Source organism: Cervus canadensis, chromosome 6 (genome assembly GCF_019320065.1).
Source record: "Cervus canadensis isolate Bull #8, Minnesota chromosome 6, ASM1932006v1, whole genome shotgun sequence".
In the NCBI taxonomy this organism is placed as follows: domain Eukaryota; kingdom Metazoa; phylum Chordata; class Mammalia; order Artiodactyla; family Cervidae; genus Cervus; species Cervus canadensis.
In genome coordinates, this window is record NC_057391.1 from 95,506,731 (window position 1) to 95,525,468 (window position 18,738).

Here is an 18,738-nt window from a genome sequence, read left to right on the forward strand (position 1 = left end):
TGTGGGCCCCGGGGGTTGTGGTGTGTGGGCCCCGGGGGTTGTGGTGTGTGGGCCCCGGGGGTTGTGGTGTGTGGGCCCCGGGAGGTGTGGTGTGTGGGCCCCGGGGGTTGTGGTGTGTGGGCCCAGTGGGTTGTGGTGTGTGGGCCCTGGGAGGTGTGGTGTGTGGGCCCTGGGGGTTGTGGTGTGTGGGCCCCGGGAGGTGTGGTGTGTGGGCCCCGGGAGGTGTGGTGTGTGGGCCCCGGGGGTTGTGGTGTGTGGGCCCCGGGAGGTGTGGTGTGTGGGCCCCGGCGGTTGTGGTGTGTGGGCCCCAGGGGTTGTGGTGTGTGGGCCCCGGGAGGTGTGGTGTGTGGGCCCAATGGGTTGTGGTGTGTGAGCCCCGGGAGGTGTGGTGTGTGGGCCCCGGGGGTTGTGGTGTGTGGGCCCAGTGGGTTGTGGTGTGTGGGCCCTGGGGGTTGTGGTGTGTGGCCCAGTCGTTGGGGCACACAGGCTCACCCGCCCTGCGGCCTGTGGGATCCTCCTGGCCCAGGGATGGAACCGGCGCCCTTTGCACTGCAAGATGGATTCTTGGCCAGCGAACCATCAGGAAGCAAAGCCGCTCAGCCGTGTCTGACTCTGTGCGACCCCAGGGACTGCAGCCCTCCAGGCTCCTCTGTCCATGGGATTCTCCAGGCAAGACTACTGGAGTGGGTTGCCGTTCCCTCCTCCAGGGATCTTCCCGACCAGGGATGGGACCCGGGTCTCCAGCGTTGCGGGCAGATTCTTTATCATCTGAGCCCCTAGGGCAGCCCAGAAAGGAAGATTCTGTTCAAGAAAACTTTGGCCCTCTTGAATCTCGCGTTACACGAGGAAGTTCTCCTCTGATCGTTGGCAAGTGTGCCCCCTCACCCGTCCACATGTGCAGCTGCTGCTGTTTCTGGGCCTTCCCCATTTCAGTGACTCTGCCCAACTTCTGGAATGTTGTTGGGTCAATAAATGGCCCCAGATAAACCCTGCTCCTTTTTCCTGCATGTTGCCTCAGTTCTATCTCAATGAAGAGAGCCAAGGTACCCTGCTAGCCTTACAGCCTCGGGTAAGGACTCCAGGTTTCCGTTTGACATCTTCTTAGTGCGGAAACATTTGCAAGCTTTACGGGTTTCAGGAATTCACTGAGCCGGAGGAGGTGCCCCTGCACCCCTAGATCAAGAACCAATCACTCAACACCTCACTGACCCCACTGTGTTCCTTGGACTGGGTAGGAAAAACCACCGCTCTCAGTTCAGTCTGTAAACTCAGTTTTTTAATCCTCCACTACTTCAACCGCCTGATTTCAACTCAAGCTTGGGGATAAGAATTAAAGATACTAACAAAGAAAAGACAACACAGAGAGAACTTCCTTACATCATAACAAGGATGCCTACTAATGAAACCGCACTGCCGAGAGTCACTGAGGACCGTTAATTTTCACAACAAGCGTTCCAGAGAAGAGATGATGGTCTGACTTTCTACCACTGAGGGCCAGGATTGTACCCGCCGGCGGCATTATCCCCAGTCCCTTGCTCCTTCCTTACCAGCATCCTGTTCATTCCACTCCATGCCACCTAGCTAAAAAGCTAAAATTCAGTGTCTGCCTCCAGCCTCTTGGGAGGAATTAATTATATGCTAAGGAGTTCAGTTCAGTTCAGTTCAGTCGCTCAGTTGTGTCCGACTCTTTGCCACCCCATGAATCACAGCACGCCAGGCCTCCCTGTCCATCACCAACTCCCGAGTTTACTCAAACTCATATCCATCGAGTCAGTGATGCCATCCAACCACCTCATCCTCTGTCATTCCCTTCTCCTCCTACCCCCAGTCCCTCCCAGCATCAGGGTCTTTTCCAGTGAGTCAGCTCTGCACGCTAAGGAGTAGCTATATGCCATTAATGTGCTACTGTAATGTAGTTTAGGGCTTCCCTGGTGGCTCAGGTGGTGAAGAATCCGCCTGCAGGAGATGCAGGTTCGATCCCTGGGTTGGGAAGATCCCCTGCAGGAGGGCATGGCAACCCACTCCAGGATTCTTGCCTGGAGAATCCCACGGACAGAGGAGGCTGCCGGGCTACAGTCCATGCAGTCACAAACAGTGGGACACAACTGAGCGACTAACATGCTGAGAGAGGAAGGTTAAATTTAATTGGAAAACTAAACAGTAACACGGTGTGCACATCCGGGTGTTTGGGAAAGGTGGCCCTCTGGCGCCCCCTCAGGGAGCAGCAGTTACAATCTCAGGACCTCACTGAGGTCTGATCTGACTGTCCTGGGATGCGCTGGGGGCCGCCCCCGGCTCAGCCACTGCCACAAAGCAAAGCGTTATTTTGCAGATAGCAGGCTGTTACCAGGAAAGAGGATTGTGGGCGAATCCAAGAGATTCCGAGGATGGGACCCCATCTAGGAGACTGGACTTGATTATGCAAACAGCGAGGTTTGATTTGAATTTAAAAACCGAATCCAGGGAGGCATGCTGAGGACTTACTTTTCAAATGATGGTTTGTTGTTTTTTTTTCTTTTTTTCAAAAGGACTTTGATGCCTGTCCCCTCAAACAAGTAAGATCCCTCAGGTTTACTGACTCCGTTGCTTGGAAGGAATCTGTGTCCCTCAGGGTGGGCTGAAGCTTAGTGCCCCTGAGTGAGAAGTGCTGAGTTTCTTTCTTTTCCGTTTCTCCTTTTCCTTAGTGATGTCCACTGTCCTACAATTGGTATTCTTAACATGTCTGTGTATGGGAGTAGAAAGGTCAAGAAGGTCACAGTTGTCAGCAGGAAGAGACAAAGGCAAGAGAGACTTTATCAAACCGTAACCACCAATACCTCAGCACTCCCAAAGCATGAGCATTTTGTTTGAAAGATGGGAAAATCTTGAGCAAAATGTTGACTTCCACATCTGCTGGCACGTGCTGTTTCTGTCTGAAGCATTATTACCACCACACACACGCACCTCCTTGCCTTGCCTGCCTAATTCTTCTTTAGCTTTCTGTTTAGACTTCCCAGACCCTAAGTCTGAGAACCGGTTCCCTCTTAGCATTTCCCATAGGACCCTGTACATTCTCCAGCACAACGCTTACCACAGAACAAACACCTCACTGCATGAGAGCTCCATGAAGGCAGGGACCAGATCTGCCTTTTTCCACCATTCTAGTCCCAGTTCCTGGAATGGCAGCCAGTACGTGTTTATAGAGGAAGTGAATTCCCATGAGTCTCTGTAAGACTTCTTTGTATGAGTTTTTGTGTATCTCTATGAATAATGTCTGTTGAGTATGGTTGTTCGGGTTGTCTACTGTACAAGAACATCTAGCAGAATTGGGAGGGGAGGCTGAAATGCAGCCGACGTTCTCATCACCACGCCATTGTCACTGGCTTGGATCCCACTTGGAGGAAGAGGTGTCTTTTTCTGATTTGCAGCGCCACACCATACAGGCTTTGAGCAGCCCAGCTCTGAACAACACTTCATGTCTTCAAAAGGAAGTGGGAATTCTCCCTCTGGTCCTAGAAAGGCTGGGATGAAGTGTTTTTTAAAGAAACTGTTTCTTTAGGTCCTCTGAAGTGAAAGTGGCTCAGTTATGTCCAACTCTTTGTGAGTCCGTGGACTATACAGTCCATGGATTTCTCCAGGCCAGAATACTGGAGTAGGTAGCCCTTCCCTTCTCCAAAGGATCTTCCCAACTCAGGGACTGAACCCAGGTCTCCCGCATTGCAGGCAGATTCGTTACCAGCTGAGCCACAGGGGAAGCCCAAGAATACTGGAGTGGGTAGCCTTTCCCTTCTCCAGGGGATCTTCCCAACCCAGGGATGGGACCCGGGTCTCCTGCAGAGCAGGCAGATTCTCTACCAGCTGAGCCACCAAGGAAGCCCCTCCGCCGGCCATCAAGGCCGAGACTGACCCCATCCCTGGCCAAGCCGGCCCTCACTCTCCGATTTCTGTCTCCTGCAGGGTTTGGGATGGCCACCCCAGCGACAGTGGGCGGGAAGGTCTTCCTGATCGTCTACGGCCTCCTCGGCTGCTCCAGCACCCTCCTGTTCTTCAACCTCTTCCTGGAGCGCCTGATCACCGTCATCGCCCACGTCACGAGGTGGTGCGGCGCCCGGCGGCCGGGGAGGCGGGCGGGCCCGCGCGCGGGGAGCCCGGGGCGGGCCGCGGCGGCCGGGAAGCCGTCGGTGCGCGTCGTGCTGCTGGCGCTGGGCGCCGCCTCCCTGGCGCTGTGCTGCGGCGCCGCCGCCCTGTACGCGGCCGCCGAGGGCTGGGGCTACCTGGACGCGCTCTACTTCTGCTTCGTGGCCTTCAGCACCATCGGCTTCGGGGACCTGGTCAGCGGGCAGCAGGCGCGCTACGACGGCCGGGGCCTCTACCGCGCGGCCAACTTCGTCCTCCTGCTCTCGGGCGTCTGCTGCCTGTATTCGCTGTTCAACGTCGTGTCCATCCTCGTCCGGCAGGCGGTGAACTGGGCCCTGGGCCGGGCGGCCGGCGCGGGCTGCCGGCGAGGCCGGGGACGCGGCGGGCCGCCCCGCAGGAACGCCGTGGGGCCGGGCCGCGTGCGCAGCGGGGGCGGCGGCGCCGCGGAGACGGACGGCGGCTCGGACGGCGGCTCGGGCGCGCGGCGCCTCTCGGGCGAGATGGTCTCCATGAAGGACTTGCTGGCGGCCAACAAGGCCTCCCTGGCCGTCCTCCAGAAGCAGCTGTCCGAAGCGGCCAGCGGCCGCCCGCGCCGGGCGAGCACGCCGGCTGTGGACGACGAGTTCTCAGGGGGCGTGGGCGCCTTCGCCATCATGAACAGCAGGCTGGCGGAGACCAGCGCCGACAGGTAGGAACGGGGGCGCAGGGCGCCGACCGCCGGGCGCCTTCGGGAGCTGCTCCTTCCCGCCTGGAGCCCGGCTTGAGAGCGCGCTTCTTCTCCAGCAGGCTGCCCCTTCCCAGGGCTGCGGGTCCGTGAAGCCTCGAGGCCGCTCCTTATCTGCGTCCTTCTTTAAGTGTAATTCACTCTTAAACATGAACCACGCAAGCGGTGAGTACCTGCTCTCCTGACTCGTCTTGCTCCAGAATTTGGACCCAAGAGAGGGGCAGCTTACTTAAGCCTTGTTTCCTGCTGCTCTGCTCTGCATCTGGAAGTACAGATCCTCAAGATGCGAGCTCTCCCCTGGAACTCCGAAGACTGAGTTCACAGCCTCTCGGAGGCCCTTCAGCGCAGGGAGGGCAGGAACTGGTCCAGAAGACGCTTGGGCTTGCTTTTTCCTGAGCTGCCTTCCTAGCAGATGGCTCTGGGTGCTGCGGCTAGGGAAACCACCTACCCCTCCTTACACCTGCTTCTCTGGTTTTGTTTCTCCGTTCTTTATTTGTAAGATCTTAAGGCTTGACTAAGGTGCCTGTGGGACCTCAGCATTAAGGTTAAGAAAATAAAATTCAGTTTCAGGCCTTTAAACCGCAGCAAGGTGATGGCGAGAGTCCGCTCTTGTCACTGAAGACTGGAGGTTACTCTGCTCCTTTGAACGGCCCCAGAGGCCACTGCATTCTTACCCGGACTTGGGGCCCATTGCAGAGATAATGACTGTCTATTTATTAAAATTGAAAATTTAATAAAGCCTCATTTTATTAACAAAGACTAATGAGTGCTCATTAAGGATGTTGGGGGTAGAGGGCTTCATTAAACAGGTACTTACTGCACTTACAGAAAGAGGAAATAAGAAATTAACCTTTAGGGATTGTAAACATCATTTCGGATCCTTGGCTGGAGAAACATTCTAGACCGGATAATGAAACCTGGCTTTTCCTGTCTAATCCTCTTGGGTCCTGCCTCGTGGGACTGTAATAAGCCTGATGATATTACCTGGCATATTGTTAAAGTGGTCCATGCTACGAACCAGGGCTGTTGATCGTCATCAACACAGAAGATTTGGGGAATGAGAGCAGGGTTTATAAGAGATAGCTGTTGTTTTTTTATAAGATAAGAATGGTGTCCACATGGCACTTTCAGAACTGAGGAGGAAAGATGGGCCCCATAAAGAGGATAAAGCAGAAAAGCCCTGCCTGGTGAAACTGAACTGTTAAGCAGAAAGCATCAGACTGGGAGGACCCTTAGGAACCATCTCATCCAACCTCCTTGTTTTTGACAGGAGACAGAGTCCGGAAGGGATTGCCCCTCGTCTGGGCGCTTGGGCTGATGGTGAACAGCGGGGAGAAGCACTCTGGTCTCTCATGAGGTCTGGGCTCTTGGCCCGTGATCCACCCAGCTTTAGAACCCACAACGGCTCCCTCTCCAGGCTGTTGACTGTTCTTCCAGCTGGTAAACCCAAATATTTTCTTTAAGACATCAGGAGTGCCTTGGAGCCAAAGCGTGATAAGCAGCAGCCCTAGGCTTTGAACTCAGGGCCCCTGCAGCTCCAAAAATCAGAGCCTTCAACAATCACTTCGTTACACTTAAAGGGCGGCTGGAGTACTGCAAAACCCTTGTTAGGAGCCTCTGATCATAAACCCGTCTCCCCGGGAGCTTTGCCCTGCAGGAGGCTCTGTGGGGAAGTGGGGGGTGGGGTGGAGCTGGGTCGCCACCCCTAGGGGATTTCTTTTCTAAATTTTTATTTTATATTGCAGTATAGCCAACTAACAATATTGTGACTATTTCAGGTGAGCAGCCAAGGGCCTCAGCCATACGTGCACAGGTGTCTGTTCTCCCCCAAACTCCCCACCCATCCGGGCTGTTCCCCTCCCGTCTGTGCTACACCAAAAAGTCCAAGCAGGGGGCAGCCCGGAGGACTGGGGTGAGCGTGCCCCTGACATCCGAGCACGTGGTGGCTCTCTGAAACGCTCCCAGCGTCCCCCCTCCATGCTCACAAGCTTCAGGTGACAGGTGTCAGCAGCACACCGCCAGGAGCACAAGAGAGCGGGCAGACCCTGTCTCAGAAGGGTGCAAGGAGAAAAGCTAAACTTCAAGAGCAAACTGACCTCGCCCGGCAAATCAGGTTTCATCCTAAACGCAAGGATGTCACGCTGCAGGACCCGAGCCTGAGGAGCCCGAGGGTAACCATAGCAACAGCCAACCTCAAAGCCAGCCCAACTCCTAATAGATTAATTCAAGCATTCACACCAAGCATTTATCAGGAGGAAAGGCACGCTCATGTCTAGGCATAAAAGCTCTGCCTCAGTCTCTACTGGCGTACACAAGATGCCCAACTTTCAAGAAAAAAATTATGAGGCAGGTAAAAAAAATTTTTAAAGAAAACATTCTCAACAAAGCAACTATCAGATCTGAAACAAACGTTAGAAATATCTGGCAGGGAATTTAAAATCACTATTAGTAAGTTAAAGATTCAACAGGGAAAAGTGGATATCAGGCAACATCAGATAGGTGATTTCAGTAGGGAGATGGGACGTATAAGAATCAAGTAGAAATGCTAGAAATAAAAAGCACAGCAACAGAGATGAATGGTGCCTTCAACGGACTTATTAGTTGGCTGCCGCAGCCAAGAAGAGAATCCATGAACTTAAAGATAGAAACTGCTCGAACTAAAACGGCAAGAGATGAGAGTGAACCAGATAAACATGGCCTCCAAGAGCTTTGGGACGACGTCGGATGGGTCATCCCCGAAGACAGAGGGCAGAGCCGAAGGTACTTTTGAAAATAATAGCTGACAGCTTTCAAAAATAATGACGGAAACCAAGAAGATCCAAGAAGCTCACAGAACACCTAGCAAGTCTTATATATATGTATTTACATACATGCATATATGTATAGATACATATCTACAGACACACATGTAATACACAAACACACACTGGATATACATAGGCATATATTCAAACTGCAGAAAACAAAGGACAAAGAATCTTGAAGACAGCTAGAAAAATAGGTATATTCACAGGCACAAGATAAGAATTAGATCTCATCAGAAACCATGCATATAATAAGAAAACAGTATCACATCTTTAAAATGCTGAAATTTTAAAAAGAAGCCATGTCAGTCCAGAATTGTATATCCATCAAAAATCCTTCAAACGGGGACGAGAAGCAAATACTTTCTCAAACAAAAATCTAGAGAATTCATTGCCATCAAATCTACCTTTCAAGAAATGTTTTTAAAAGTTCTTTAATATTTTAAAACAATGAGAGATAAAGAGCATAGAAGAATTCTAATTAGTGAAAGTAGAAAAAAGTAGTGAAATAGCAAATTAGCATTAGAACCCCAAAGTGGTAATTGCTGCAGGCGAGGCCTATAGACGAATACTAAAACTAGGGCTGTAGAAGTTTAAGCAGGACCAGGGTGTGTGCAATCTGAACGGATCTCCACCAACTACCAGAACATTTAGGCATTACAAAAAGAACTTTACGGTGGAGAGTTTTAGTAACTTTGCAGTGGAGAATTCTGGCAGACACCACTTTAATCAAGTGAGCAGAGCTAATGTTACCAGTTGCGCACGCTGACATCTGAAATGACCCCGTTGAGACGGGGGTAGCATCTGTGGCATCCTTGCCAATGACGTCAGTCTAATCTCACAGACAGACTCAAATCAAGGGATATTCTACTCAATAACTGACAGGTATTCTTCAAAAGCCTCAAGCCAATGAAAGACAAGCCTAAGGAGGCATGACAACTAAATGCCATGTGGGATCCTTCATTGGATCCTGGAATATAAAACATATGTTAGTGGACAAACCAAGGTGACATCCAGTAAATTCTATAGTCTACTTAATGGTATTATACCTGTGTCACAGTCTTAGTTTTGATCATTGTTCTGTGGTTATGTAAGACATTAAGTAAGAAGCTGGATAACAGGTATACGGAAACTATGCACTATTTTTACAATTTGACTGTAAGTCTAGAATTATCTCAAGTAAAAAGTTAAAAAGAAAAAACCCAAGACTATCTCCAGCTTGCACACAACCAGTCACACCGGGGCGTGGGCTGCGACTTGAGTGCCGCACCCCTGAGACTCCAGTTCGGTTCTCAAGTCCTTGCAGGTCTTGGCCTCGCTTGAAAGCAAGACTTCCCTGGCAATCCGTTGATTAAGACACTGCCCTTCTAACACAGGAGATGTGGGTTCAATTCCTGGTTGGGGAACTAGGGTCCCACATGCTATGAGGCCAAAAATTAATTAATTAAAAAAATAAAGCAGGAGTTTTGTGAGTGTGTACCCCAGATCAGCAGCAACAGCAGAAACAGGGCACTGGGTGGGAAAGAAAATTCTCAGGCCACGACTTCAGGAATCAGAAGCTCTCACGGAGAGAGGGAAGGAGAGGGTGAGATGCATGGAAGAGAGTAACGCAGAAACTCACATGACCATGTGTAAGACAGATAGTCAGCGGGAATGTGCCGCACCGCTCGGGGAGCTCTCTGGGGCTCTGCGCCTCCCTAGAGGGGTGGGCGGAGAGGGGGATGGGAGGGGGTTCGAGAGGGAGGGGACACATGTGCACCCATGGCTGAGTCATGTTGAGGGTTGACAGAAAACAGCAAAATTCTGTAAAGCAATTATCCTTCAATTAAAAAATAAAAAAAGAATCAGAAGCTCTGAGGGTAGGGCCCAGAAATCTTTAACAAATTTTCCAGGCATTTTTTTTCCCCAATAAAGAATGCTTTCCTGAGCGTGAGCTATAAAGGACAGAAAGACACCCTCCTCGGGGCCCAGCCTGCAACCCCCTCAGGCTGCGACCCTGTGGCTGGATCCCAGTGCCTCCCAGAAATTAGCATCGTCTGCACCTCAGAGCCATTTCTAATCATCTTGAATTTCCCAGGCACCCAGATAACTCCTCTGGGAACTATGGTCCCTGAACGTTATTAGATGCAAGTAATGATTTAGCTTTCTAGATTTAGGCAAAAGGCAGTGCTTTTATGTTTTCAAGGGAATTTTTTTTTTTTTAATATCATCTCACAGTTGTCCTTTGGTGGAAGATTTCTGTGTATCCCTTGAGCATTTGCTGATTGAATTTTGTTTACTCTTCCCAAGCAGTTGGCCTTGGAATTTAAGTCATTGCAGAACTCCCTGTCCTCAGGAGCCATGCGTCCAGTATATCCTGCATGCGTGCGTGCTGAGTCACTTCAGTTGGTTCCAACTCTTTGTGACCCTGTGGGCTGTAGCCCGCCAAGCTCCTCTGTCCATAACGGTCTCCAGGCAAGAATTCCGGAGTGGGTCGCCATGCCCTCCTCTAGGGGATCTCCCCAACCCAGGGATTGAACACCCATCTCTTATGTCTCCTGCATTGGCAGGGGGGCTCTTTACCACTAGCGCCACCTGGGAAGCCCCCAGTATGTACTACCTTCCTCAAAAATCACCACAGTCCCCTAGGGAGATTGTTTTTAATGCTGATTTTCAGGAATTTGCCCAGACCTTCTCCATCAGAACCTGTATGGGTGGGGCTAAGGAATCTGCATTTTTAATTTTAATATGCATCCACCCTCCCCATAAAAATCAGTCCTTTGGCATATTAATATTTCAGAACCACTGCCTGGCAGGGTGAGGTGGGGGGAAGAAAAGGGCCCGTCTCCGTTTGATGAGAAGGATTCATGAACACCAGAGACTGTAAATTACAGCAGGGCGTTGTGCATTCAGGTCGGTTGGGCTGATGGCCGTTGAGATAATCAAAAACCGACATGGTGCACCTATTCCCATGAGACCTTCTTGACTTTGTCTAACCCATACGTGAATGTGGGCACCACCCCATCTGCTTCTCCACGTGCGTTAGAAACATTCATCTCTGCTTTCTCGTGGGTCCTTGAAAGTCAGCTCAATATTCAGCACATCTCAAGACCTGCCCCGGTGAGCTGCTTTGAAGGTACAGCGCAAATCTCGGGCAGCCCCTAACTTCAGGGACTCACACAAAGCACATGATATAACCAAGGGTGGAAAACAAAGCATCCGAAACTTTTCCAGGATGACCAGAGGGAAGTGAGAGTCCATGCGGACTGAGAAAGTCAGGGAGGACTGCGTGGAAAAGCGGGCTGGGGGCGAGGCCTGGGAGGACGGGCGTGCGCAGCGGGGAGCTCGGTGCGGAAGGCGGGGCGGGCGAGGGGCGGGCGAGGGGCCGGGGTGCGTCTGCGTCAGAGGGCGCCTCTGAGCACCTCCCCTGGGCCAAGGAGGTGGCGACTGGGAGCAAACTTGAAGGCAGAGGGAACTGCTTGCTCATCTTTTTCCGGAATTCTTTTTTCCCTCCTCTAAGGAGTGTCAGATGGTGAGTGCAGCCATGAAATTAAAAGACGCTTGCTCCTTGGAGGAAAAGCTATGACCACCCTAGACAGCATATTAAAAAGCAGAGACATTACTTTGGCAAAAAAGGTCCGTCTAGTCAAGGCTATGGTTTTTCCAGTAGTCATGTATGGATGTGAGAGTTGGACTATAAAGAAAGCTGAGTAATATATTGTAAAGTAATTAGCCTCCAATTAAAATTAATTAATTAATTAATAAAAAAATAAAGCTGAGCGCTGAAGAATTGATGCTTTTGAACTGTGGTGTTGGAGAAGACTCTCGAGAGTCCCTTGGACTGCAAGGAGATCCAACCAGTCCATCCTAAAGAAAATCAGTCCCGAATATTCATTGGAAGAACTGATGCTGAAGCTGAAACTCCAATACTTTGGCCACCTGATGGGAAGAGCTGACTCATTGGAAAAGACTGATGCTGGGAAAGACTGAAGGCGGGAGGAGAAGGGGACGACAGAGGATGAGCTGGTTGGATGGCATCACTGACTCAATTGATATGAGTTTGAGTAAGCTCCGGGAGTTGATGAAGGACAGGGAGGCCTGGCGTGCTGCTGTCCACGGGGTTGCAAAGACTGAACTGAACTGAACTGAACTGATAATGTTGTAGCCACGCGTTCCGGGAAAACAGACTCAGAAGGACAATGCAGATAGTGGAGTGCAGTTTCTTACACCGGCGGGCCCAAGGCAGAGTCTTCTCTTAGCCAAAGACCCCGACCAGTTTTTGTGAAAACCTTATATACCCTAAGTGTACATGCCCAAACCCACCTCCCCAAAATTCCCTGAAACTAGTCTGAACAAAGGAAAAAGAAAGATATAATCAAAGTCACCCATGATTCATATGCCTTAAACCTAGGTAGTTAACAGCGGACAATTATCAATAGGCGTGTGGTCATTCCCCAATAAGCATGATAGAGCGTATGATTCTATTCAGCTGTGAGGCGATGGAGAGCCCTGGGGCTCTTCCTTCCGGGGGCCTGGCTTCCCAGCTGGTCTGTCGTCTCCCTGGATGGTCCTGCTTTCAAGAGACAGCCTGTTCTGTTTCCTCCTTCAGTACTAAAGGGGAGTCTGCCCGGACGCTTCTCTTTCCTTTCCTAGAATCCCTTCCCTTCTTGGTCATCCTGGGTCCTCTGGAGTTTTACACTAACTGCTGGGACCCTTTAAATTCTCCGTGCGTTGCTTAGACTTGATCTCCTGGGAACAGAAGGTAGTGACCAGCATCAATGCCTCTCACCCCCGGAGACGGGGCGTGGGGCAGAGGAGAACGCCGAGTGCGGGCATCACCTGGGGAGGACGGGCGGGCAACGGCCCGGGTGTTAGCCGGGGTTCTGCGGAGAATCGGAGCCACAGGCTGTGCAGACACCGGGATCGTTTTAAGGGGCTGGCCGTGCGGATGTGGGGGCCGGCTCCTCCCAGTCCGCAGGGCAGGCGGGCACACTGGCCCCGGGAAGGGCTGACCGTGCGGCTCCGGTCCAAGGCAGTCCGGGCTGAACGCCCCCCCCGCCTCTCACGGGGCAGCTGGTAGCTGCTTTCTGCACCCCGGGATTCTTCTCCTCCCTTCACGCAGCCAGCGCCTTTCCCCAGGTAACCATTCCGATTGCCAGGGTGGTTTCCATCTCCAGGGGGACCGTGAGGGGGAGCCCCGAGGCGAGAACCTTCGATCCCTGTCTTACCTGATTCAGCTGGGAGGCCGAGGAGGGGAGAGGAGGGACAGCCCTGCCCTCCTCTGAAGGTGGAGGCTGCCGTCTGTAGCTCGCTCGCTCACCTTTTTCCTTCAGCAGGCGCGCTCTTCTCTCATTGTCCGCTTGCGTCACTCGAGAACTGTAAACGGACGTGATGCCCCGTCCGTGTCTCCGCGGCTTCTGGCTCAGCGGGTCTGGGCTGATGCTCGGTCGTGAGTATTATTTAGTAGCGTCCATGGTTGTTACAAGAGAGACTTGCATGAAGTACTAAGATTATGCTGTATAAATTGCTATATAAATTCTGTGTGTCTGCGTGGTTTTCATTTTCCCTGAGCTATATTTTGTAAGATTTGTTTTGAAATTTTTAGCGTGGCTCGGGGGAGAGGTGGTTTGTTCCCTCAGTCAGCCTCAAGAGAAGACAAGGAGTAGGAGAGTCAGATTAGACAGTCATCCCGGCCTCCTGAGGGGGCGGCCTCCTGAGGGGCGGCCTCCTGAGGCGTGGCCTCCTGAGGGGGCGGCCTCCTGAGGGGGCGGCCTCCTGAGGGCGCGGCCTCCTGAGGGGGCGGCCTCCTGAGGGCGCGGCCTCCTGAGGGCGCGGCCTCCTGAGGCGTGGCCGCGAACAGGCTCTCCTTTGTTGTAGCCATGTGTCAAGTCACAATTTTCAAAAAATTAAAGTAATAATTCTCAAATATACAATGAGCAAAAATAGATTTTCTAATAGAAGATATCTTTAACTCACTGAAGGAACAAAAAGGAAAGGAAAAATGGGAGATGACAAATCGTTCAAAGGACAATCAGAAATGCATCATGCACATGTCTGTACACTCACAGTGAAAGAAGGATGCTGGAATAAGACTGAAAAATTAGTTACAGAACAGGTTAAGCTAACGTTTATACAGAACACTCCACCAGACAGCAGCACAACACATATTTTTCTCAAGTGCACATGGACCGGTCTCCAGGATACACCATATGTTAGGCCACAAAATAAGTCTTAATAGAAAGTTGAAATCACACTGAGTGTCTTTTCCAATCACAACAGAATGAAACTAGAAACCAACAGCAGAAGGAAAGCTGGAAAATTCCAAAATCTGTGTAAGTTAAATAACTCTTATACAGCCAATAAGTCAGAGAAGAAATCACACGGGAAATTAGCAAACATCTTGAGACAAGCAGTAATGAAAGCACAGCATACCGAAACTCATGGGATGTGGCAGACGCAGCAGCAAGAGGAAAGTTTATAGCTATGATGATTACATTAAAGAGAAGCAAGATCTCAAACCCACAACCTAATTTTGCACCTCAAGGAATTAGAAAATGAACAAAGTAAACCCAAAGTTAGCAGAAGAAGGAAATAACAGAGCTAAACAAAATAGATAATACAACAATAGGAAAAAATAAGTAAAACCAAGGATGTGTTCTTCAAAAAAAATTTAAAAACTGACAAACATTTAGCTAAGTTGACTAAAAAAAAATGAGAGAAGACTCAAGTAACTGAAATTTAAAAATGAAACTGGGAGCGTTACTATTGATTTTACAGAAATAAGATTATGAGAGAATACTCTGAGCACTTGTGTAACAAATTGGATAACCCAGGTGAAATGTAGAACTATCTAGACACCTGCAATTTACCAAGACAGAATCACAAAGAAATAGAAGGTCTGAACTGAGATTGAACGCATAATCAAAAACCTCCCAACAAACAAAAGCCCTGAACCAGGTTGGCCCCCCAGTGTAATCTACTAAACATTTTAAAATAATGCCAGTTCCTCTCAAGTTCTTCCCAAAAACTGAAGCAGAGGTAACACTTTCAACTCATTCTATGATACTGCATTACTCAGATACCAAAACCTAGAAAAGAACATGACAAGAGAACGATAGAATGACATCCCTTATGAGCATCAACGTGAAAGTCCTCAAAAAAAACAAAAAACTAGCACACTGAATCAACAGCATATTGAACGGGTGACGAACCCTGACCAAGCAGAATGTATTCCAGGAGCGCGAGGATGATTCAACACAGGAAAAGCAACCAATGGAACACACCACATCAACAGAACGAAAGGGCGAAGAACACGATCATCGGAATTGATGCAGAGAAAGTATGTGGCAAAATGCAACATCGTTTCATAAGAAAAACATTCAACAAACTAGGAATATAAGGAAACTGCCTCCATATAATAAAGGCCAAATATGAAAAACCCACAGCTCTATCATACTCAGCAATGAATGACTAAACACTTCTACTCTAAACTCAAGAACAAGACAAGAATGCCCACTTCAGCCACTTCCATTCAACATACTATTGGACGTTGTATCCAGAGCAGTCAGACAAGACAAAGAATCTATGACAGAAACATCTAGTTTAAAAAGAAGAAAAGAGAGGGAGGCGGGGGAGAAAGGAAGCAAGAGAGGGAGGTAATTATTTCAACCTCAATACTTTTTGTTGCTTAATTTTACAAGGATCTTTTGACAAATACCTCTTGAAAAAAAAAGAAACATTTATTTGAAATGTAATGATTTCTTCTATTTTTTGTCAATTATTTTTCCTACAAAATTCAAGTAAAAATGTAATTAGTTTTCTAAATGTCATATACAAATCTATCCCATTTTTTCAATAGCTTTTATTTCTACAGCTATTTACCTATTTATTTATCATATTCTGATGCCAAAAAGAATGTCAAAATTTTGTTCAGACATAAACCTGGAAACAAACATACTTAAGATGCTTACAGTAAGTAATTCTGTGTTTTATTATGGCTGACTCTTGATTGCTTCCTGGTGGCTATCTATTACTTTTAAATATTCAATAATTAAAATAAAATAGAAAACAAAGTCAACTCAGTAACATGTAGTGGGAAAATTAGATTTCTATTTGAATACTGGCAGGTGTGTTAATTTTTCGGGCTGTCAGCTTCCCCTTCAGTGAAACAGAATAATTATGCCAATCTTACAGCTGAGTTGCACAGCTTAAAAGATTTAATGTCTATAAAATGACCAGAAGTGCCTGGCTCAGAGTAAGCTCCTGAAGGAACCAACTTTGACTCTGTTCTTGACCTGTTACAGTCTCCCTCCCTTTGAGAATCATCCTGACAGCTGTCTCTCTTTCAGCTACCACTGTGCCTACTTGGCCAGCCATTCTGCACTGTCTCTCTTAGCTAACGCTCCTAAAAGAGACCTCCAAATGAGTTTTAAGTGATTAAATATGAGCTACTAAAGCTGAAAGAGAATCTAAGGGGAATGACTGGCTTTATTCTAGCATTTATGGCATTTTAGGGCCAAAGCTGCAGCTCTGTTCATTCAATCATCCATTCATTTAGCAAAGACTGAGCATCTACCACCGGTCAGGTGTTGCCCTGGGCATTAGAGGCAGAAAGGTGAATAAGGCCCAGCCCAGTCTTGGGAGATCTACAGACTTCAGACCTTAGTCCATAGGATGGAACTTGTCCCTTTGGTACTGACCATTTGGTGATGTCCATGTGTAAAGTCATCTCGTGTGTTGTTGAAAAAGGGTATTTACGATGATGAGTGCATTCTTGTGGCAGAATTCAGTTAACCTTTGCTCTGCTTCATTTTGGAACTTGTCAGAGGATTGGCGTCTGATGCTGAAATAGGTGTTAAGGTGGGTTACCCTGCCCCTGAAGAGCTGGACAAGGTCAGTTCAAAGCCCTCCCCTCCCTTCTCCCAAGACTGCTGTGAATTCCAGGGGCCCCATGGCTTTAGTGATCATCGCTGGCTCTGAGACTCTTAGTGGTCTGATTTTAAAAAAATAGGTCCCTAGGTGCCTGCCTGTATGAGCACCAGTGTGGTTCCTGTCAGGCGGGCCCTCACAAGCACCCAGGCACCGTTCTTTCGGATTCTCTCTCCCCTCCCTCCTCTGTGATGGTTAATTCTATGTGCCAGCTTGCCTGGGCCACCAGATGCCTGGTTATCAGGCCTCTGAACTATGCTACCAGCTTTCCTGCATGTCCAGCTTGCAGATGGGAGATCACAGGATCTCTCAGCCACCGTAGTCCCATGAACCAATTCCTCATCATAAATCTCCTTATATCTGTAGAGCTCCCCTGGTGGATCAGATGGTTAAAAAAAAAATCTGCCTGCAATACAGGAGACACAGGTTCGATCCCTGGTTCGGGAAGACTCCCTGGAAACGGGAACAGGTACCCACACCCACTCCAGGATTCTTGCTTCTCTTGTTGTGGGGCCAGGCTCTCGACGCAGGGGGTTCAGGGCTTAAGTGCCCCATAGCAGGTGGGATCTTCCCGGATCAGGGAGGGAACCTGTCTCTCCTGCATCAGCAGCCGTGTTCTTTACCACTGAACCACTAGGGAAGCCCGTTAAGATTTTTTTGATGTGGACCATTTTTTAAAGTTACAAAATGGCTTCTGTTTTAGGTTTTTTGACCATGAGGCGTGTGGGGTCTCAGCTCCCCACCCGGGGATTGAATCCACACTCCCTGCATTGAAAGCCCAAGTCTCAAGCACTAGACGGCCAGGGAAGTCTGCAGACATGTCTTAAACGACTATCAGCGTGCTGGCCACAAACCAGTTCCTACAGCCTGTCCCGTGAGTGTACTTCCTCTGACCTCACTCCGCACAGAACATCCATCAGGGCAGTCAGACCAGGTGCCAGCTTCAGAACCGGCTCTCTCGGCTCTGCGTTAGACGTGGGACGCTCTGAGGCTTGGCGGAGGGGCTGGGCTCAGTCATCTCCCCTTCCCTTCTGCACACTTCGCCTCTTCCATTGACGCCCTCTGCGAGGACAGCCGACACCTGCTGAGTTCTTGCTGTGCTGAGCGCCTGGGTGTTCAGTCACTCAGTCAGACTCTCTGCGACCCCATGGACTGCAGCACACCAGGCTTCCCCGTCCTTTTCTATCTCCCAGAGTTTGCTCAAACTCGTGTCTGTTGAGTCAGTGATGCCACCCAACTGAAAGGTTGTTGCTGAACCATGAAAGATGTGGGGATTCTTGGCCTCCAGAAGAGAAGAATTTAATCTGGGCCAGAGAAGAGGCTTGATTGCTCAGAGTTTTTGTGTAATAGAGTTTTATTAAAGTATAAAGAAGATAGAGAAAGCTTCTGACGTAGACAAAGGGGGCAGAAAGAGCGCCCCTCACTAGTGTTAGCAATGGAGTTATATACTCTTAATTAGATATTACAGTGAATCAAAGGAATGTCTGGAGGGTGTAAAGACCTCACTAGACCCACTCCCATAATTTACATTTTAAGATAACAGGATTAGCCCGAAGGTTTTTTCCAGAGACTGTCTTCAAGCAGGATACATTCAGTTCAATTCAGTTGCTCAGTTGTGTCCGACTCTTTGTGACCCCATGAATCGCAGCATGCCAGGCCTCCCTGTCCATCACCAACTCCCGGAGTTTACTCAAACTCATGTCCATCGAGTCGGTGGTGCCATCCAGCCATCTCATCCTCTGTCGTCCCCTTCTCCTCCTGCCCCCAATCCCTCCCAGCGTCAGGGTCTTTTCCAATGAGTCAACTCTTCGCATGAGGTGGCCAAAGTACTGGAGTTTCAGCTTCAGCATCAGTCCTTCCAATGAACACCCAGGACTGATCTCCTTCAGGATGGACTGGTTGGATCTCCTTGCAGTGCAAGGGACTCTCAAGAGTCTTCTCCAACACCAGAGTTCAAAAGCATCAATTCTTTGGCGTTCAGTTTTCTTCACTGTCCAACTCTCACTTCCATACATGACCACTGGAAAAACCATAGCCTTGAGTAGACGGACCTTTGTTGGCAAAGTATTGTCTCTGCTTTTTAGTATGCTATCTAGGTTGGTCATAACTTTCCTTCCAAGGAGTAAGTGTCTTTTAATTTCATGACTGTAATCACCATCTGCAGTGATTTTGGAGCCCCCCAAAATA

The 18,738-nt window shown here is 49.4% G+C and overlaps 1 protein-coding gene across 6 annotated transcripts in view; it reads left to right on the forward strand.

Moving 5' to 3' along the window:
* The window catches only part of KCNK13 (potassium two pore domain channel subfamily K member 13), a 105,219-nt gene extending 99,628 nt beyond the window's left edge, over positions 1–5,591 (forward strand). For 2 of the 6 annotated variants that reach the window (XM_043472763.1, XM_043472766.1), the window contains 2 exons: positions 3,937–4,804; positions 4,900–5,591. In XM_043472763.1, coding sequence (XP_043328698.1) covers positions 3,937–4,804; positions 4,900–4,933 — 902 coding nt within the window. In that variant the 3' untranslated portion in view covers positions 4,934–5,591. Of the gene's footprint in view, positions 1–3,936 lie in introns of all 6 variants that reach the window. The other 4 variants (XR_006270153.1, XR_006270154.1, XM_043472764.1 and 1 more) reach the window with 4 other exon arrangements.
* The last annotated feature ends 13,147 nt before the right edge of the window (positions 5,592–18,738 follow it).